This window comes from Quercus suber, unplaced genomic scaffold, assembly GCF_002906115.3.
Source record: "Quercus suber isolate HL8 unplaced genomic scaffold, Cork oak 2.0 scaffold_287, whole genome shotgun sequence".
Taxonomy (NCBI): Eukaryota; Viridiplantae; Streptophyta; class Magnoliopsida; order Fagales; family Fagaceae; genus Quercus; species Quercus suber.
Window position 1 is genome coordinate 352,099 of NW_027069743.1, and position 21,061 is coordinate 373,159.

General features: G+C 36.3%; 3 protein-coding genes and 1 pseudogene across 6 annotated transcripts in view; 3 read left to right on the top strand and 1 right to left on the bottom strand.

The window, feature by feature from the left end:
• The first annotated feature begins 2,384 nt into the window (after positions 1 to 2,384).
• On the top strand, positions 2,385 to 11,468 carry LOC111997153 (threonine dehydratase biosynthetic, chloroplastic). 3 transcript variants are annotated; one of them, XM_024029221.2, is made up of 9 exons: positions 2,393 to 3,039; positions 3,922 to 4,101; positions 4,185 to 4,454; positions 5,373 to 5,579; positions 5,786 to 6,034; positions 6,117 to 6,187; positions 6,443 to 6,560; positions 10,738 to 10,872; positions 10,989 to 11,468. In XM_024029221.2, exons 1-9 carry the CDS (start codon positions 2,563 to 2,565, stop codon positions 11,127 to 11,129), a joined length of 1,848 nt encoding a protein of 615 aa, XP_023884989.1. In that variant the 5' UTR covers positions 2,393 to 2,562; the 3' UTR covers positions 11,130 to 11,468. The 3 variants fall into 3 exon arrangements, with proteins under 3 accessions (XP_065638110.1, XP_065638109.1, XP_023884989.1); XM_065782038.1 differs by lacking the exons at positions 10,738 to 10,872; positions 10,989 to 11,468 and adding an exon at positions 7,883 to 8,625 and having other exon boundaries at positions 2,385 to 3,039; XM_065782037.1 differs by lacking the exon at positions 10,738 to 10,872 and having other exon boundaries at positions 2,388 to 3,039.
• Positions 11,469 to 14,900: 3,432 nt separating this feature from the next.
• LOC111997155 (GDSL esterase/lipase At5g03820) lies at positions 14,901 to 17,558 on the top strand. Its single transcript, XM_024029222.2, has 5 exons — positions 14,901 to 15,531; positions 15,621 to 15,751; positions 15,871 to 16,104; positions 16,673 to 16,928; positions 17,202 to 17,558. Exons 1-5 carry the CDS (start codon positions 15,294 to 15,296, stop codon positions 17,390 to 17,392), a joined length of 1,050 nt encoding a protein of 349 aa, XP_023884990.1. The 5' UTR covers positions 14,901 to 15,293; the 3' UTR covers positions 17,393 to 17,558.
• Positions 16,300 to 21,061, bottom strand: part of LOC111997152 (E3 ubiquitin-protein ligase UPL7) — a 17,246-nt gene continuing 12,484 nt past the window's right edge. Inside the window, exons 13-15 of one of the 2 annotated variants that reach the window (XM_065782036.1) lie at positions 19,210 to 19,299; positions 18,968 to 19,064; positions 16,300 to 16,944 (exon numbers count right to left, since the gene is read on the bottom strand). In XM_065782036.1, coding sequence (XP_065638108.1) covers positions 18,981 to 19,064; positions 19,210 to 19,299 — 174 coding nt within the window. In that variant the 3' untranslated portion in view covers positions 16,300 to 16,944; positions 18,968 to 18,980. The remainder of the gene's footprint in view (positions 16,945 to 18,967; positions 19,065 to 19,209; positions 19,300 to 21,061) is intronic. The other variant, XM_024029218.2, reaches the window with a different exon arrangement.
• On the top strand, positions 18,136 to 18,889 carry LOC111997156 (alpha-mannosidase 2-like; annotated as a pseudogene).

Genomic DNA, 21,061 nt, shown 5'->3' on the forward strand with positions numbered 1-21,061 from the left:
TCTGTTACAAATCTTAAACAAATATATCTTGAACTAATTTATGCTAAAAAGACTACAAATACTATCATAGGTATCAAACTCATAATCCATTTCATACCCATGATAAAGACCTAAAAGTACTAAATATTCCTAACAATTGATCACAATATTTAGTACTAAATATTCCCAAAATTAATCACAATATTAATTTTTTTTAAACCTAGTAAATAATTTAATCACAATATTTACACTAACAAAAAATAAACAAAAATTCCCAATATGTTGTAATAACATAATTAATCACAATATTTGGTACTAAATATTCCCAACAATTAATCACAATATTATTTTTTTTTTATAGAAAACTTAGCAAATGATTTAATCACAGTAAAAAAAAAAAAAAAAAATTCTCAATATATTGTAATAACATTAATCACAATATTTAGTACTAAATATTCCCAATAATTACTCATAATATTAATTTTTTTAAACTAGCAAATAATCACAATATACTAACAAATAAACTAATCACAATATACTAACAAATAAATTAATCACAATATTTGCACTAAAAAAAAAAATTCCTAACATGTTCTAGTCTTTAAAAAAAAAAAAAAAAGCAAATAACCACAATATAACTAACAAAAAATATTCCCAATATTATAAAACATTACCTGTGAGAGAGTGTTGTTAAGATTATTATGTGAGAGTTGAGGAAAGTTGTGAGTGAGAGTGAAGAGAGGGTGTGAGAGCTGAGCTGAAGAGACTGAGTGAGACGGGTAAGAGGGAAAATAGGTCCCAGCTGGGACCCACATGCAACACGTGGAGGGGTGGTGGCCATTAATAGAAAATCGAGTCCAGTAGAGTCAATTTCCTTTAGTAGAAATCGACTCTAATTTACTCGATTTACATCCACGTGCTGCAACATTGTGGTGGAACCACCCCAGGAAATCGAGTCCATTGGACTTATAGAAATGGAGTCCACTAGACTCGATTTTCATACGCAAAACTCGAGTCCAGTAGACTCGATTTCCGTACCCGTACTACGTGGACAGTCCACGTCAACTGCTGGCGTGGGTACATAAATAGCCCAAAATCAACCCTAACGTGCTCGAATTGTTAGATGGCAAAATTGTTTCAACAGTTTGCTAATTAACAGAATAGTTTGCTTTTTATGGTTATCTTATATATAAAAGCGCCTATGCCCGCTACAGTGCTTCGGCACTGTACAAATAACGTATTGCACTGTGCACGCACTGTAGCGGCAACAGTGCTTTTCGTGAGGCACGTATCTTCATTTTTTTTTTCAACCCTTTTGTTTAAGTTTTGCACAGTACCTACAGTGCCAAGCGGCACTGTAGCTACTGTAGTTACTTTTTTTGGTAATTTGTTTGTGTTTTTTTTTTTTTCCTTTTAAATATTTATATAAGTTGGTATATATATTGTTATACTGACACAACAAATTTTACAATATTTTCACAATTATTGACGTGTCAATTTCTTACAAATCGAAATAAAATAATAAAATATGAGAATGTGACCAACCACAACTAAAAATAAATGTTTATAATAAAAGCGCGAATGCGCGCACAGTGTCTTGGCACTGTACATCTAGTGTTTTTACACTGTGCAGCACTCTAGCTAGAACAGTGTTTTGTTTTAGTTAGTCATTTTTTTTTTCAGTAATGGGTTTGTGTGTTTTTTTTTTTTTTTTTCTTTTAAATATTGATGTAAGTTGACATTTATATTGTTATACTGACACAACAAATTTCACAATATTTTCACAATTATTGATGTGTCAATTTCTTACAAGTCGAAATAAAATAATAAAATATGAGGCTGTAGCCAACTACAACTGAAAATAAATGTTTCAAAAAAATGTTACAATACTTATTGTTATCACAATATTTTCATAATTGTTGAAATCTTAGTTTCTTATATATCAAATAAAAAATGTTAAATTCACAACATTTTAACATTAATTTCACAACAAATCATAAGTAAGCTATTATTGATGGATAGCACTGCTACAGTGCTTTTGGTTTATTGGGTGAGCCAAAATTGGGTGAGCTACATTAAAATTCTTTTTTAATATAATCAAATTGAATGAGCCAAAATTCACGATTTCACACGTAAAATTTATATTAATTTTTTCACTATTGGAGCAGCACGTGCCTTGCACGTGCAGCCAATGCTAGTTTCTGAAAAAATGCCCATTGATCCCTCTCTTCTTCTCATCTTTTTTATTATGGTATTTTAAGCATCACTTATGTCTCACGTGTATTTTCTGTTAAAATTTTGACAGCAAACTAGCCGAAATGGTGATTCGGCAGATAAAGTTGAAGGAGTAAATCTTCTAAAGTTCAGGGTATGCGGACATTTTTTCCCTAAAAGAAATTTACAAGAAAATTACAAAAAGATCTTACTTACCATACGCGCCAACAAAAACCCCCCCACTCCAAACAACCCTGGCTCCTCGGCGCACAATAAATACACACAAAACCCAAAATCAAAAAGATTCAAAACTAAAGAGTCAAGACGCCTCTCTCTCTCTCTCTCTGACCATTTCTCACTCTAGAAACCATGGACGCCTCCACACTCCGTCTCACCCCATGCCATTCCTCTCTCCTCCGCCCCAAACACTTCGACTTGGCCCCGCCAACCTTCGCCGGGACCCACACTACCACCACCACCTCCAAAAACAAAAACCGTTTGACAATCGCCGCCACGCTGTCAAAACCGACGGCTGAGATCTCCTCAACCGCCGTAACTTCCAGAGAGAATCCGTTACAGGTGACCACGTCAGCTCCTCCTCCGCCGCCTCGAATGAAAGTCTCGCCCGAGTCGCTGCAATACCCGCCGGGTTTCCTCGGAGCCGTACCGGAGCGCACCGTTACAGAAGGCGGCGGTGAAGACATTCTCGAAGCAATGGGTTACCTCACCAACATACTTTCATCTAAGGTCTATGACGTGGCAATCGAATCGCCATTGCAGTTCGCTACCAAGCTCTCCGAGCGTCTCGGCGTCAAGGTTTGGCTCAAGAGAGAAGATTTACAGCCTGTAAGTATTTTTGTTATTCAAAATGTTTGTAATGTTAATTTAAATTTTATGCCTGTTTCTCAATGCGATTGTATTAGCGGTTGCAAAACGGTGTTTTAGATTTAAAATTAGTGTTCGTAAAAAAAAAAAAAAGCTATGAGAAGTTGCTGTTGCGAAACGGTTTTCAAAACTCGAAATGGACTTTTAATTTATTTTTCTGTTTCCACTGAGTTTTGAGTCTTTATGAATTGTAATTTCGCTTCAGAAATATATAGAAGGCTGGCTCGTTTAATGTTTGATTGTGACCATGAAAATGATTGGTTTGCACGGGAAATCATTAGAATTTCTTGTAATTTGAAAAAATTATATCAAATGCAGAATTTAAATAGGAACACATTTTCTATATTTTGGGCCAAAGCTTCAAATGGGAAAAACAGACCCCAAATTCGGAATATATGCAGAAATTCTAGGTGGGAAGTGATTTGTTTTGGTAAAACGTTTTCCGCAATTACAAAACAGGAAAGAGTTTTTGGCTTTTTAAGGCTTGTTTTCGTTGACTATAGAAAACATTTTTAGTTACCAAGCAACGAAAAATATGGAAAACATTTTCCAGATTATTTATTATGTTGAAACAAACCGAGTTTAAATTCAAGTAGGTTTTGACTATAATTTACTGGACTGTTTTGTATGACTTCTATTCTCTAAGTGATTTATATGATACATTCATTCCTCTCCTTTTTCCTTGCAGAAGTTCCATTTGTCTATATGGTCAAATGCAGTTGCTACTTGTTATTTTTTTTATATAAATTTTATCACTTTTTTTTGGTGGTATGGGTTTATTTGTGTTTGAATAGCAAATTCAGGTTAATTGAATATTCATGGTTTTGTTGCTGTGGTTTGCAGGTTTTCTCGTTCAAGCTGCGTGGAGCTTATAATATGATGGCAAAACTTGAAAAAGAACAGTTGGATAGAGGGGTCATTTGCTCATCAGCTGGAAATCATGCACAAGGTGTTGCATTAGCTGCCAAGAAACTTGGCTGCGATGCCGTGATTGCTATGCCTGTTACTACACCAGAGATCAAGGTACATCTTGTACAATGTCAAATTTATGGTTGTATCGAGAAATATGGCTTCTTAATTGAACTATGGAATTCTTCATTTTGCAGTGGCAATCTGTTAAGAAGCTGGGTGCCACAGTTGTTCTTGTGGGGGATGCCTATGATGAGGCACAATCATATGCCAAAAAAAGGGCCATTGAGGAAGGCCGTACCTTCATACCTCCTTTTGATCACCCGGATGTCATCATGGGGCAGGGAACTGTTGGGATGGAAATTATGCGTCAATTGAAAGGCCCGTTGAAAGCAATATTTGTGCCTGTGGGTGGTGGCGGGCTTATAGCTGGTATTGCTGCTTATGTAAAGAGGGTTGCTCCAGAGGTATGTTGATTTTTTATTTATTTTTAAATTCATTTAGTTTTGGGTTTAAATTTGTTTGATATGTTTTCAAGATTTCCTAATGATTTTCTAAACAATTAATATTTTGGGTGAAATTTTGGCACAGTTCCTTAAGTGCAGTGCATTTGGTTCTCCAATTAAATTCAAACACATGGTTGCATTGACTAATAAAGTACAAACAATGTTATCTTTCCAAGGACAATTGAATGCAGTGCAATCATGTGTTTGAATTTAATTGGGGAATTTACTTCTTAAAATTTAATCAGGGAATCTAATATTATAATGTACTGATATCTGAGTTTTTACCCTCTATGTTACTGTGTTATGCCTGGAAGCATCATTTAGATCTTGTAAAGTGCTTAAGGCAAGACACCATCTGCATGCATCTTATAATCAGAAGTAGACTGGGCTGTGTATAGAAAGCCTTGAAGGCTATGGTGTTGCAAGTTTCTGTACTCGATGTGAATACATCTAAAGCTTGTTGGACATCTTTGTACTTTATGTTGAGTCCAACCTGATCTGTATTTTTCTTTAGATAGATATGCCCAAACTGATCTGCATGACGTATGGTAATCTGAAAGAGTAATGTGATTTTGCCCTACATGCTTTTTATATCTTACTCCATGAATTTAATGGTCAAGGGAACCTATGTGATCACATCAATTGATAATTGAAATTAATTAAGGTTAATTTTTTTCCACTATGATCAATGGTCAAGGGAACCTACGTCTTAGGTTCAATACCTATGGGTGCTTGTGTAACTTACCCATATGAAAAAAAAATCTTAACAGATATATTTTCATGGTTCTTCCCTTTTTGATTGATTTTGTGTGTGGTTGACTTGTTTCTTATGACATGACTAATTCATACTGGACACTCTTTTTGGTATATTTTATTCAGGTAAAGATTATTGGGGTGGAGCCTTCTGATGCAAATGCAATGGCACTGTCCTTACATCATGGTCAAAGAGTGATATTGGACAAGGTTGGAGGTTTTGCAGATGGTGTAGCTGTTAAAGAGGTTGGTGAAGAAACTTTCCGCTTATGTAAGGAATTGGTAGATGGTGTAGTACTTGTAAGCCGTGATGCTATCTGTGCCTCAATAAAGGTGAGATTACTATCTTGTTTTAAAGTTTGTTTGCAAGCTTCTCTGTTTTAATAATGATTATGCATTGATGGGTGTTACTTCATGAGGCAGTGTGGTAAACAGTGTTGAAAGTTGAATTTCTGTCTGATTGAACTGTATTTCATTGGAGAGCTTAAATCTTTAAAATGGTATATGAGAGTTGCAATATTATTGTATTCATGTTGCAGGACATGTTTGAGGAGAAAAGGAGCATTTTAGAACCGGCAGGTGCTCTTGCTCTTGCTGGAGCTGAAGCATACTGCAAGTATTATGGTCTTGAGGGGGATAGTGTTGTAGCAATAACTAGTGGAGCAAACATGAATTTCGATAAACTGAGGGTGGTGACTGAACTGGCTAATGTTGGTAGGCAACAAGAAGCTGTGCTTACAACTGTTATGCCAGAGGAGCCTGGAAGCTTCAAAAGATTTTGTGAACTGGTATGTCAATGAAGCTTTGATGAACTTTTTTTACAGAACAGCTTTCTTTTCCATGGTATGTAATGAACATATGAATTGGCAGGTAGGACCACTGAATATCACTGAATTCAAATATAGGTGTAACTCTGACAAAGAAGCTATTGTTCTGTACAGGTAAACCCCCTTGTCAATCTGTATTAATTACAAACAAATGCTAAATCTTTCTGTTGACATTTATTTCAATGAAAACAAACTTTTACTGGTATCCATCTTTTGGAATTTGGGAACATTTTCTTTTGTATGGGTTAAATGTCATCACCTATTTACAAAGTTTTTTTTAGGGTATATGTGAGAGATGATTTGGTTATAAGAAATAACGTGGGAAGCAAAAAAAAAAAATCTGATTTTTATTTTCGATATTGTGTGCAGTGTTGGTGTTCACAAGGTTTCTGAACTTGAAGAATTTCAAAAGCGGATGGAATCTTCTCAACTTAAGACTTTCAATCTTACAAAAAGTGACTTGGTTAAAGATCACCTACGATATTTGGTAAATATTCTCTAGATGAATTTTAATTTATTTCTTATGATTTGATTTCTCTATTTTATTTTATACATTAGGCATGGCTTCCCAAAAAAGCCTTGGAAGCTTAGTTATATTGACTGGTCTTCTTTACAAGGAGAACCAGGGTTCATATCTCACAATTGTATTATCAAAAAAGAAACATTATGCATGGGTTCTTATGGTGTTAAAAATATTGATGCTGTAATGAAGACATCTTATATAGACCAAAAGAAATGATTTTTTTACTGGAGCCTCATAAAATGTTGCATTAGATGGGTTCTAATTATGAAAATACCAACTCTCCAGGCTAGTTCCCTTTTAGTCTGTCTTTCTTTCCTTCTTTACACAATGTATTGCCATTTATGATTTTCTACTTTTTGTTCGTATCTCTTTTTGAGTTACTTGTATTTGTTTCAAGCACAGAGTGTTCACCATCGTGAACATGATGTTCTTATTATGCAATAAAACTTTGATTACTTATAAAAAAGAAGAAGAAAAAAAAGAAGAAGAAAGCTCCACTTTTTGATCTCCTTTCTCTCAAATTCCTGAAGAGAGAGAGAGAGTAAAACCTTGGGAGTCTGTTTATGTTGGAAAAGTTCTAATTTCTACTTGTCTGGAATGGTGGAAATATGATAACTAAGGTTTTGGCTAATGATATTTGGACCATCAAATAAGAAATCAAACCATCAAACTCTCTAATAAAATCCATCAAACTGAACTTTAACAATAAAGTCTCCTAATACAATCTCAAATAGTTTCACGAATACTAAGTTCCCTATCCTAAGAAAACATAATAGCATAGTCAAATAACTAACTCAGCTCCCAATGAAGTCTTCGATCTATGGCTTCAATGATCATCCACCAAAAGAGATTCCACTGTTCCACTGCTCTAATATGAAAGGGGTGGAGAAGGGGGGTGAGCTAGAAGCTCAATAAGAGACCACACCACATGATGCTCTCGAGCAAAAATACATATAATATTGAGCAATATATTTAAACCTTTAAATATATGTCAATAGTATGATAACAGATCAGTATAAACATTAAAGCATATTTCCAATACTTATAGAAAAGAACCTTTACATAAAAAGGTTCACTATTTTGCAAAGCTTCTTTGAAACACACACACACAATACAATATCTTGAGAGGAATCATGTTCCGAAGTCTACTTACCTTGAATCACCAAAACATGTTTGGCCTTAACTATCCAGAGCAATGTCATTAGAACCTAATACATAATTAGATAACTTATTAAGTGCATATCCCTGTTACATATTCATCTACTAATTGAAAATCCTCTTAATAGACTACCTATGAGATATCTGGGCATGCCACTTGGGGCCCATTATGAGGATGCGTCGATATGGAATCCTATTATAGAAAAGATGGAGAAACGGCTATCTGGCTGGAAAAGACTTTTTTTGTCAAAAGGTGGCAGGCTTACTTTGTTAAAAAGTACTCTCTCAAGCCTTCCCACCTATTTTTTATCTTTATTTACTATCCCTCAAGCTGTGGCAGCTAGGATAGAAAGAATTCAAAGGAATTTCCTTTGGGGGGCCTCGGAGGATGTTTTTAAATACTCTTTAGTTGCTTGGGATAAGGTCTGTTTGCCTATTGAGAGTGGTGGTTTGGGGATCCGGAGGATTGGGTTGTTTAACAAGGCCTTACTTGGGAAGTGGTTGTGGCGTTTTGGGAATGAAAGTAACAGATTATGGTGTCAGGTTATAGCAGCCAAACATGGTGAGGGGAGAGGAGGCTGGTGCACTAGAGGGGTAAGAGGTTCTCACGGGTGTGGGATGTGGAGGAGTATTAAGAAAGGCTCAGAGAAGTTTTTCAGTCAAATTCAGTTTAATGTGGAGGAGGGCTGCTGTGTTAGTTTCTGGAGTGATCCTTGGTGTGGGCCTATTCCTTTGAAGGAGCTTTTTCCTGCCATGTTTGCATGCTCTCTTTCTAAAGAAGCATGGGTCTCCGACTTGGTTTTATCTAATTCTGAAGGAAATAGGAGCTAGAATTTACTTTTCCGTCATGGTCCTCAGGATTGGGAGGCAGACATTGTCTATTCCTTTTTTGAGCTTATTTATTCCTCTATGCCGAGGGGTGAAGGGGAGGATCACTGGGTTTGGAGATTGACCATGTCTAGGGTTTTTGATGTGCGCTCTTTTTACAAGCTGTTATCTAGTCCTAACACTGATGAATTTCCTTGGAAGGGCATTTGGTGTGCAAAGGTACCTAAACAGGTGTCTTTCTTCCTATGGACAGCACCTAATGATGGGATTCTCACCATTGACAATCTTGTCAACAGAGGTCGATTTCTGGTAAATAGGTGTCGTTTATGCTGTTGTGATGGGGAATCTCCTGCTTCATTGTAAGTTTTCTCATGCCTTATGGAGCAAAGCATTTGCAGTGTTTGGGATCCAATGGATAATGCCAAGGTCAGTTAGCTCTTTTTTCTTTATGTGGAGAAACTGGTTTGGAAGGCATCATTCGACCTTTTGGAATATGGTCCCGGCATGTTTAATGTGGTTAGTTTGGCAGGAACGCAATAGCCGCACTTTTGAAGACAAGGAGAGAACATTAGATCATCTAAAATCTCTCATTTTTGGTACTCTGGTTCTTTGGGCTCGCATTTGGGGGTGTACTAATTGTATTTCTTTATCTGAGTTTTTAGCCTCTTGTTCCTTTAGTTCTTGATTATTTTTGTATCTGTTCTTGTTCAGAGTGTTCACTATCGTGAGCATGATGTTCATTTTTTCAATATATAGTCTTATTACCTATATAAAAAAAAGATAAACCAGCCACCATGATAGTCCTTGCATTAGCTATATAAAGCTTCTGTATGATTTTGTATCAAACCTAACATACTTATAAATATAAACCATTTGTACTATTCCGTAATATTCAATCAGGCCTTCCCTTACTACATGCTAAACATTCATATTGAAACTCATAAGAAGTTGTGATGATAGGCAAAAATAGTAGAACTAGCAAATTCAATGTATGATTTGATTTAATATTTTGGACGTGAACCTATTATGATCTGCTCCTATCAATCATCCACCCTAGTAAAGTATCAAATCCATCAATATTAACACATGTTGTTAGATTGAATCAACTTCAACAAATAAAGGAATACCTCTATGGTCTCGCCCTCTTGAAGCTTAGCACTTAAGGAATTGCAAAACACAGTTGTCACACTCAGGAAAAATAAGAAGATTTCCTTCTACATGGTTGACTTAATAAGACCTAGCAAATATATATAACGGCAATGACTAACTAGGGCTTAAACACAATTACTAGGGGTGAGGTCTTGGCATCTTTAATTCTTTATTGGAGAAAATACCAAAACCCTCTTCGGTGGAAACTGTGGAACTTCTAGCTGCTAGGCAAGCAGTAATGTTTGTACAAGAAGTTGGCCTTGGCAATTCCATCTTCAGAGGAGGCTTTAAAACTGTCATCAACTCTCTTTGGAATGGTGATATATTACAATCAACTGTAGTAAAAGATGCTTTGTCCTTTGTAAACTCCTAAGGAGTTTGGTCATTCTCTCATACTTATAGGCAAGGCAATGATGTAGAACATACCTTAGCTAGGAGAGCTAGGTTTTCTTTTCTGCTTTTAGTCTGGATGGAGTCTGTTCCTCTTGACATTTTTATTGTTTTGTTAGCTGGTTTACCAGCTCATGAATAAAATTTTGTTGAATGTTTCCTGAAAAAAAAAAAAAAAAAGAGAAGAAAAAGGGTTTAAGTACAATTACTAAAATAAACTTAGTTAAGAATCTCTAGTGTCTAATTTGCCCCTCTAAAATAACACTCCAATTGGGCCCATGAAGATAATCTCACACCAATTGGAACTCCATAAAAAATCAGCCAAGTAGTTACATATACCAACTACACTAATCTAATAAAACAAATGTGTGAATTCAATCAGACTTGCAGGAGCTTAAAACAAAACGTGAGATTGTCCTCAACAATTATTATATAATTTAATTTGTTTTAACATCAAATAATTATTAATAATATAACGAAATGCTATGCTTTGAACTGGGTATTACACTCATTATCTCTACTTACGAAGTCTGTAATGGGTCACTCTCTCCTATGAGTATGTGCTTGTAGTGGTGGATTATGGCACCAAGTTCACTTCATTATGGATCTCTTTCAGATGGGAGGCAGATCAACTGTTCAAAATGAGATTCTTTGTCGGTTTATCTTCCCAGAGAGGCCTGGTGCGCTGATGAAGTTCTTGGATGCTTTTAGTCCTCGTTGGAATATAAGTTTGTTCCATTACCGTGGGCAGGTTGGTATCAAAAGCTTTCTGTTCATTGTTAATATTCTAATATGGAGGATTACACCTAAGATTGTTTTTTAATTGATCGAACCTGATATCTATCCTTTTTCCCTCCAAAAAAACAGGGTGAAACTGGTGCAAATGTATTGGTTGGCGTGCAGATTGCAAGTAGTGAGATGGATGAATTTCATGATCGTGCCAACAATCTTGGATACGATTATGTGGTGGTAACCAATGACAATAACTTCCAGCTTTTGATGCATTGATTAAAACCATCCTGCGATTTTAGCTCAACTGTTCAATCAGAGTGGGTTTGATGCCATACTTCTAAAGATTGCCAGGGAGGGACAGAAGACCTCCAAACCTGGTTCTAGTGATGGAGAAGAGAGAGCATGTTTCTGTGTAATGTTTTACCATTGCCCCTTTTATTTTCATTTTTGTAATTTATAGATTAGTGTAGTATGTGTTTCAAATGAAAAATGCTGGGGTTTCTCCAGCTATTCCCTTTGATGTTTAACTAGCTTTTCTATCTTTAACGTATGGGACTATGGAAAAGATGAGCTTTGCTCTTCTGATGCAATTGAAAACCTGAGATGGATGTGCTAGTGGTGAATGTCCTTGGATTACTTGGCAACTAATTCAGTAATTAGACAGTTGGGGTTAATTATTCGTAAGTTTTACCGGTCAGAAGTGACTCAAAGGGCCTTTCTTTAGAAATGTTTACAAAGTTAACATTGAAACGAATGAACTAGTGAATTTTTTTCTGTCCAACTAAGTTCGGAAGTTTGATTCATATTGATCTTTGAAAGAGAAGAAAATTCCTGTAATACTAATAGCAATAAAAAAAGTGTTGGTGTCACAAAGAGAGGAGAAAGAAAGATACCTCTTCATTGTTGCTTAAATCAAGGTTGAATGATTGTTAATTGCAAAATTATATATGTTATTGGGAAATGTTAAAAGGATATTAGTATATAATTCCTGTAATAATTATATATGTTACAGTTTACTGTTATTATTAACATCAAGTTGCTGAGCATTCATACAGTTCTGTTCTCATTTATGTCATGTTACTTGCATCTGCTAAGAAGCCACGTCATTCAGGATGCTGGGTTCTGACAAACAGTAGAGCCCTAGAAAAAAGCATGTTGGGATTCATCATTGAAAGTTAAGCAAGCATCCACAGCAGTGGAGCTAAAAATTTAGCTTTTTAGCTCCACCAAAAGTTACTTTATCTATTTTACCTACATACATACTACAACAGTGGATCTATTTTAGCTTTCAACACAATAAAATAATATAAACATCACAATAAAATAATATAATCACTACAATAAAATAATATATTCCACTACCAAAAAAACATCCACAGCCACAATCACCTCTACCATCAGCCACACCCACAACCACAACCACACCCACAACCACCACCAACACCACCACCACCACCACCACCGGTAGTAGTCCACAGCAGGCAAAAAAAAAAAAAAACCCAAATCTCCAAGTCAGGTACCCAATATCCACGAGTAAGCACTCCGATCGACGGCGTGGGTCTAAGGTTGATCGGCGGCAACACCCACACCCACCACCACGAAACCCACCTGAGCCACCCACTAATGCCGACGAAACCAACCACAGCCCACTGATGCCGACGAACTCGGCCACCCACAGAAAAAAAAAAAAAAAAAAAAAAAAAAAAAAAAAAACACACACACACACACACACACACACACAACACACACAACTAAGTAAGGACGAGGTCTGCGGCGTGGATCAGAGGGCGGGGTCTGTGGCGTGGATCAACAGCGAGGTCTGCGGTGTAAGCCGGCGGCGGGATCTGCAGTGTAAGCCGGCGGTGGGTCTGCGGTGTGAGCCGGTGGCGTGGGGGTGGGGGTGGGGGTGTGGGTGGGCCGGTAGCTGTGAGAGGAAGTTGAGAGAGAGCTGAGAGAGTTGAGAGAGAGAAAGGTGAGAGTTGAGAGATGATCAGAGTTGAGAGAGAGGTAATATTTTAATGGGGGCAGGGAATAAAAAATTATTATTATTTTTAGCTCTCATGAACAGTGCACATCTATTTATAGATGTGTACTGTAGCAATGGAGCTAAAAAAAATAGATTTAGCTCCACTGTTGCAGCTTGGTTTTAGTGTTTGAGGAGCTAAAATATTGCTATATAGCAATATAGCACCACTGCTGTGAGTGCTCTAAGAATGGTGTTAAAAATGTTTCTATATGTTGGGAAGTGGGAACCCATGCATGATGAAAGTTACATTCTGGGTATGGCCAGGTCAAATTTCAAAAGTTGAAGTGGAAACTGGAAATGCAATAAAGTGCACATGGAGCTGTTGGTAAAACTAAAAGAAATTGTCCATTACTATACCCTGTGAATCTTTTGTTCATTGTGCTTGTGAAAAGAGCATAACCAAAAAGATTTACATGCTTTTTGCAAATTAAAAATTCAGAAAAAACAATAAAAAAGGCGGTTTTGCCTTATGATATGGATATTGTAAGCTCTTAATACTTTTTTTGCTAAGAAAAAAAGAAAAGAAAAAAGAATTCGCGGATGTGTTTATTATTTCATTTTATTTAAACCTTATTATGCAGGCATGAGACTACTTGAGTACTAGATGAGGCATACCACTACTCGATCTACAACTTTAGACTCACGAGACGACGCTCATGAGAACTTCTTACCATCAAACCCCTTCTCACATGGTGGCTCAAATACTATGTTAAGAGATAGAAGGACCGAAAGAGTACATCATAATTTAAAGCTCAACTAATGAAACTGAAAATAAAGAAGTGTCACTCGCACGAATTAATCAAAGCTTACCTTAGTAGGGTAACATAATGCCTAGTGTTCCCATGTCTACATTAGCTAAACATTTCTAGAATGAAAGAAAGATCCCAAAGCCCCAACCAAGTGTGAGGAGGAATGGAAAGGGACAAGTAACCCTTTTAACCCAATTAAGCAAAGATGCTGAGTAAAGAAAGAGATGGGTAAGTTGGTCCCACTCTGTAAGTTGTGAGCCTTGAAGTAGGGATAGGGCTAGAAAGGGCACCTAAAGATAGGCCTATTTACTACACTTTTCAGTCGGTTTTTCATTTAAGTTTGTTCATTGCTATATGGTACGTTTGATAAAGAGGTTGGTTTGTCATAAATGATTCTTGCCTGCTATTTAGTAGATTTCATAAAGAGAATTTGACAATGTCACATAACAAACATGCCAGTTGGCCACACGTAAATACATCCACAAAAAGGTCGTCTTTGTAGAGATAGAGATTATTAATGCTGCTTTGTTCAGTTCATAGAAAGATAAACAATAATGCCTCGTATTTTTTTTGAGAAAGGAAATAAGGTTTTGGGAACAGTTTCTTCAAGGCACTTCATTATTGAGGGTATTGTGCATAACGTGAGATGCGATGAAAGCACTAAAGGTTTGTTTGGATACAACTTATTTTATTGAAAATTAAAAACATTGTAGTAAAATAATTTTTAAACGTGTGAATAGTGCCGTATGAACCCATTTTTAATAAAAAAAGTTGCTGAAAAGTGGGGTTTGTGAGTTCCATAAATAGTGCACAGAACCCATTGATGTGGTTGAAAATGAGTTGAAAAGTCAAATAATGTGGATATTATTCATGAACAATGCATGAATAGTAGCCGCACCTTCAGTTTTACTGAGCTAAATGCGTGTCAAAAAAAAAAAAAAAGAGTAAAACGCGCATTTGCGCAAAAAGTAAAACGTGAATTTGGATCCAAACCCATAGTAAGTCCCTTTTTCTTAAACTCTCTAAAGTGTCAAAAGTCCTTGATCACCTCCTACATTCTCGCCAAAATTAACAAAATGATGGCACTTTTGATAGAAAGGGTCCAACAGATAAGAAAAACTCATTAGAGAATTAACATTTCCCACCGTAAATTTTTAGCAAAAGTTTGCTAGAAAGTCATTTTCCTATTTTAAACTCCCTACTTTTTAAATACAATCCAACAAACTCCATTTTTTTCGTTTTTTATTTTATTTTATATCTTAATGTACTATAGAAAAAGAGTGCTGCTGGTTGAGGAATAAAAAATTTTGAAGAGAAATTATTTCTGTAACTTTGCAAATATTTTGCTGAGGGGCTGATGAGTTTATTGGATAAAAAAACAGAGACAGAAAGAGGGTTTGGCTAACTAAAATTCAAAGAAAATATAGGAGATTTGTTGAGCTCACCGTGAATGCTGTGACTCTACATAGGTGCCAAACGTGCTGTCTCAGACAATTATGTCACTTTGACCATTTACTCACAGGACTTACCCTCCTTAAATTCTCCTCCACCAGCCTCCTCTACACTTTCATGCTCTAAATTTTTTTCTTCTTTTCTTACTCTCTCAGTCTCTCTTACTCTTCAGTGATTCTCAATTTTGTAACGAGGGAAAGAAAGAAAAAAAAAATGAGGTTTTCAAGTTGCCTCTTGGGTTCATTTCTTCTTGTAGTGGTTTTCTCAGTAGCTCATGGGGATCCTCTTGTTCCCGCACTAAACATATTTGGGGACTCTGTGGTTGATGTGGGAAACAATAACAACCTTTATACACTGGTCAAGGCAAATTTTCCTCCTTATGGCAGAGACTTTGTTAATCACAGTCCCACTGGAAGATTTTGCAATGGAAAGCTTGCCACAGATTTTACTGGTAAGATACATCAACAGTTCAAATCCTGCTCTTCTTCTTTTTCTTCTCTAATGAGCCTTATGTATTTGCTTGATTTATTTGGTGCACAGCTGAGTTCCTTGGTTTCACTTCATATCCACCTGCTTACCTTAGCCAGGAAGCCACTGGCAAGAACCTCTTGACCGGAGCCAATTTTGCCTCAGCTTCTTCTGGTTATTATGACAGTACAGCCCAGCTATATGTAAACACTGATACCAAATCTCTCTCTCTCTCTCTCTCTGCACACCTTTTTTGGGGTATCTTGCTGCGCACACACACAAGCACTAAAATGACTTTCTTTGGTGGCTTTTGGTTTTGTAGCATGCCATTTCATTGAGCCAGCAGTTGAATTACTACCAGGAATACCAGACCAAAGTTGTGAACATGGTTGGATCAGCCAAAGCCAAATCCATATTTTCTGGTGCAATCCACCTCCTGAGTGCAGGAAGCAGTGATTTCATTCAGAACTACTATATCAATCCCCTCCTTTATAGAGCATACTCGCCTGATCAATTCTCAGACATCCTCATCAGATCTTACTCTACCTTCATTCAGGTCCCTTCATTCATTATAAATATCATATGGTACTCATGATATATCATTACAATACAATTGTGTATGTACTATGCTTGAATTCACTTGATTGAATTTACTTTGGTAACCTAGCACACTACCTAAGTAACTGTGCCTAAGTTTTGTCCTCAATGGATAATTAAAAATCTAACAAAACACCAAACAAACGTACAAGAATAATAGAATCAGTGGAAGTTTCAATAATATCATGTCTCTGGTGATGGCATGCAATATTTTCCATAAGTATTTTTGGAGGCTCGAACCAAATTACAGGCTAATGCAGAGGCTCCAAATTCTTGGAGGTTCATGCTTCAAAAGTCAGGACCCAGAAAAGTTTATGTTCCATTAACAAGAAATTAGGCTTTAACTATATTATACAAAAAATCACTTTTAACAGTATAAGATATAGTAATATTCCATAATGATAAATGTTGAAATATACATGGAACCTCAAAGAAATTTGATGTAAAAGAGAAACTAGTAGTAATTCTTCTCCTTGGTTTCTCCAGAACAAATTCCTTTTTTTCTAACATGAGCAGTATTATGACAGAACCTCTATGGACTGGGGGCAAGGAGGATTGGTGTGACAGGCCTACCGCCAACAGGGTGTTTGCCTGCAGCCATCACGCTTTTTGGCTTAGGAAGCAATCAGTGTGTTGAAAGATTGAACAAAGACGCCATTTCATTCAACAAAAAGATAAACAGCACATCTCAAAGTTTGCAGAAAAAACTTCCCGGTCTCAAGCTCGTGGTGTTTGACATCTACCAGCCTCTGTTAGATATGGTTACAAAGCCTGCTGACAACGGTAATAATAATACACTCTGAAAAGAGTAGCAAGTTGAAGTGGCATATAAATCATCTAAATTGACTAGTGTAGGCAGAAAATTCTCAAATTTCCATTAGGTTCTACCATGCAGATATCATGTGATATAACATTCCTATGTATCAGTTTCTTGAATTTCATTGTTTGGTCACAATTAACTTATTATGTATTAAAGAAAACTTCAATTTTCACTAGGAATCTTTCGCTTTCTCAATGAAGAAAAAACTAGTACTGATTTGTCTACTCTGATCACAGGGTTTTTTGAATCAAGAAGAGCTTGCTGCGGAACAGGTACAGTAGAGACCTCACTGCTTTGCAATGCCAGGTCACCAGGGACATGCTCCAATGCGACAGATTATGTGTTTTGGGATGGATTCCATCCCTCTGAAGCTGCTAATAAGGTCTTGGCTAGCGATCTACTTTCGCAGGGAATCTCCCTCATCTAGTAAAGCTATGCTGACAACACTTTTGTCTGAAATGAGTGGTAGAATGAAATTAATCTGTTTTATTTAACTTATTTAGCTTATGCATAACATTCTAGGTACAACTGTACTTTTTCCCAGCTTATTTTTTAAGCCCAATAAGCCAATGAAAATAAGCTCTCTCAAACAATTGCACTCTTGTGATCGTATACACATTATATGTAGACATTATGAAGGTTATGTAGGTCTTATGCTAGTTTTAGTTTCTAAGCTCTTTACTCCTAGAGGTGTGAGGTAAGTAAACACCTTAGCTACAGATGCGGCGCACTTGGTACTTGCCCTTCAGTAAACAGTTTTATGTGTTAATCCTCACACAAATAAATTGCTATGTTAGGTTTTGAGTATATTATCTCTACTTAGTCAGGTTAAGTTGTTGAAAAGAACATGCCATGGAAATCCTTGATTCTATTGAATGCAAGCTGTGACATATAAGCATTCTTTAAGAAAAACAAAAAAACAAAAAAACCTAAAACAATTATATATATATATATATGAGATGGGTTCAAGTTACACCTGATGTAACTTTAAAGAGTTACACATTTTCTAAATCATTGGATTTAAGTAGATCCAATGGTCAAAAAAGACACTTATTAATGGTCAAAAAAGACACTTATTAATACTAATATTTTGATTTATATCTCGTTAATTATCCCTTATTTATTGTATTTTATACCTATCTCTAAACCTAAAAAAGCACAAAAAAGTGTATGTCTTTCTCTAATTTTGTCCCACCGTTTATCAAAAAAAAAAAAAATCCCTCCACTGCACGCCTCTCTGTCTCTTACTCCTTCACCGCTCTTCCAACTCCACCGCTAGGTATCCAGCAGGAAGAGAAAAAAAAAAAGGAGAAAAAGAAAAAAAGAAAAAGAAAAAAGAGAGACCAAACAATCCAGTTAAGTTATTGAAATAAAGAGGGATGGTTGGAGATTATGCTTGACCGCCGATTGGTAAGAGACAATTGGGCAAGGAGTGATGGATAATCGTCATATGAATGTAGTCTTCCACATCCTTGTGGAATCCAACATTTCCACCACTCTAAGCTCGGTTTCCAATCCTTTTCCCTTGAGCCCCTCTCTTCTTTCTCATCGTGTTGGTGCTCATTCAAACTATCCATTACATGCATTCGTTGCGAAGAAGGCACAGGACTTATCAATGCAGCCACTCCCAAGATCCTTCTCTCCTTTAGCTGTTCCCTTACCATGTGACTTGCATATTGTGGGCCTTAAGGTTCCTTGGCCTTCAAAATATTCTCAGACCCCGGTTGAAGATCCTAGGTTTGTTCTGATCTTACAAAGGTATCATTGGGATTCTTCATACTGTCAGAAGGGTAGATCACAGTGCGTCAGTTTTGCTGATGAGCCAGTGAATCTGTTCTACATGTTCAAGGGGCTTGCAGTACCGAATGCAAGAGCAACTTTTTTAGGTTAAGAGATAGGTATGGAATGCAATAAATAAGGGATAATTAATAAGATACTAATCAAAATATTAGTATTAATGAGTTTTTTTTTTTTTTTTTTTTCAGATCCCAATAAAAATGACCTGAATCAGATCCCTAAGAAAGTTCAAATCCTGCATTGGAACTGATTGCATAGAGAAGTTTTGCTCTTAAAGTGCTTGGACGTTTGTATGTTGGAAGCTGCAAGGATCAAATGGAAAAGAATCATGCACATGATTTAGTGATTGGATGAGATTAAAGTAAGGAGTAAAAAAAAAATTATATTAATGCTTTGCTATGTATGCTAATAAATTAAAACGGGCAACTTTGGCCTTATCAATAGTACCTTGAGGGTATTGTAGCAGGTCGAAGCTGATGGAAGCCGGTCCACATCCTGGCCTCCAATTGTTGCCCAAAGAGGGACATCACATGCAACCTATATAAGATCATATAATTTATTGAAAAAAAAACCTATATATCATCATATACCGGGCAGTTCTTGATCGATTAGATTGAGATAGTTTTCCTTTCTCATTCTTTTGATTATTGTTTCTTAGTCTTCTTCTTTAGGAATATACATGTGATGATGTGACTGACCCTAAGGCTTTGTTGTTGTTGATGATGATGATTCTTAGATTTTATTTTATTTTATTTTATTTTTTACATTTCTCTTTTTTTCATTTACTTGTTTTTTGGGGAGGGTTGTGGGGACGAAGCAAGTCAACCCAATCAAACAAAATACCAAAGGGTAAGAAGAGTCACAGAAACAAGACAATCATGTTTGTACCTGGAATTACAACCTACCAATATTTAAATAGTAAAACCAACAAATTACCAAAAACATAATAGCTGCCTACAAAGGCATGCCATGCTAGACAAAACATTAATTAACCACCTGAAGTCTTTCAAAACAGTGGATAGGTGACTTTACAACCAAAATAAGTAGGCAGCTGTTGGGTAAGTACCCCTTTATTCAAATCTAGAGTAGTTAAATTTTTCATGAAAGAGCTGCCAGTTCCCCAACACCCTATTAATTCCTTCTGGTCAGACTACAGTTAGTTTTTTTTTTTTTTTTGGGGGGGGGGGGTGGTTGTGGAAGGGGAAGTTACTCATTTGGTAGGTCTTGAATCTACAAACTCATCTTCCACCTTGCTCTTACTATGGTAGGAGGTAGAGCTCATTAACAATAGTTGAGGTTTGAGTCTATAAACTAATTTTGGATTACATTCTGCTGCTGTCATTTTTTATTATAGATGAATGAGAACATTTTATTTCATCAAAGGAATAGAGTGCAACGCACAAGTAACAACACCTATTAGCAAAACTGGAACACCAGTGTATACACCAAAACTAACTTTTATACAAGGGAAACTATCACCTAGCCACAACACAGTACTGCTGCTGTCGTTCGGAAGCTCTTATAAGGGAAGTACCCCTTTATTACTTCATGATGGAGTGAGATCAAAGGTCAAAACTATGGCAAACTAAAGGAATCCAACAGTTCTAGAAATTACCATTATTTGCTCATTTCCCTTATAGCTAAGAAGTACAGTAGGACTGCCTCTTGTCTTACAAAGCTGTTATAAAACTCTAAGTATAAGAGGACTGATTCCTAAAACCCTAGTAACTTTAAATCACAGCCCTTATCTAAATCTAATCCTAACCATACACATTAGCTAAAATAAAAATAAATAGAAAGTCAAACATCCTAAAAAACCCTAGCTCTACTAGCAAAAACAATACCCCTAAATAACTGCTACAGTGCTGACCAGAACCATAACTTAAGTGCTTGTGATCAGTAACAGCTGTACAGCACAATGAATGGTCCCCATCCCCTTCTTCTTTTCTTTCGAAAGAAAAAAAAATGTCCAGCATGAGCAAGGTCCTATCATGACATACACATCATGAAGTATTCTCACTGTATGGAATAGAATCCGTATGTCTGATATAAATTACAAGTCCTACTCTCCCATTCAAAATTCCTAAGAGCTAAGTGACTAATTCTGCATTCCAAAGCCCTAAGTGGCTAAGTCGGCATAGCAAACAATTATGCATCTTGAATGTATCTTCAGACTTTTCACAAGACACTCACATGGTACACTATAAAGGGCTAAAAAACTTCTCATATCTAACCTCCATAGTGTTATGCTTGTTCATGCCATTTATATAAAAACTTATGAGAAAAAACACAAAAACCA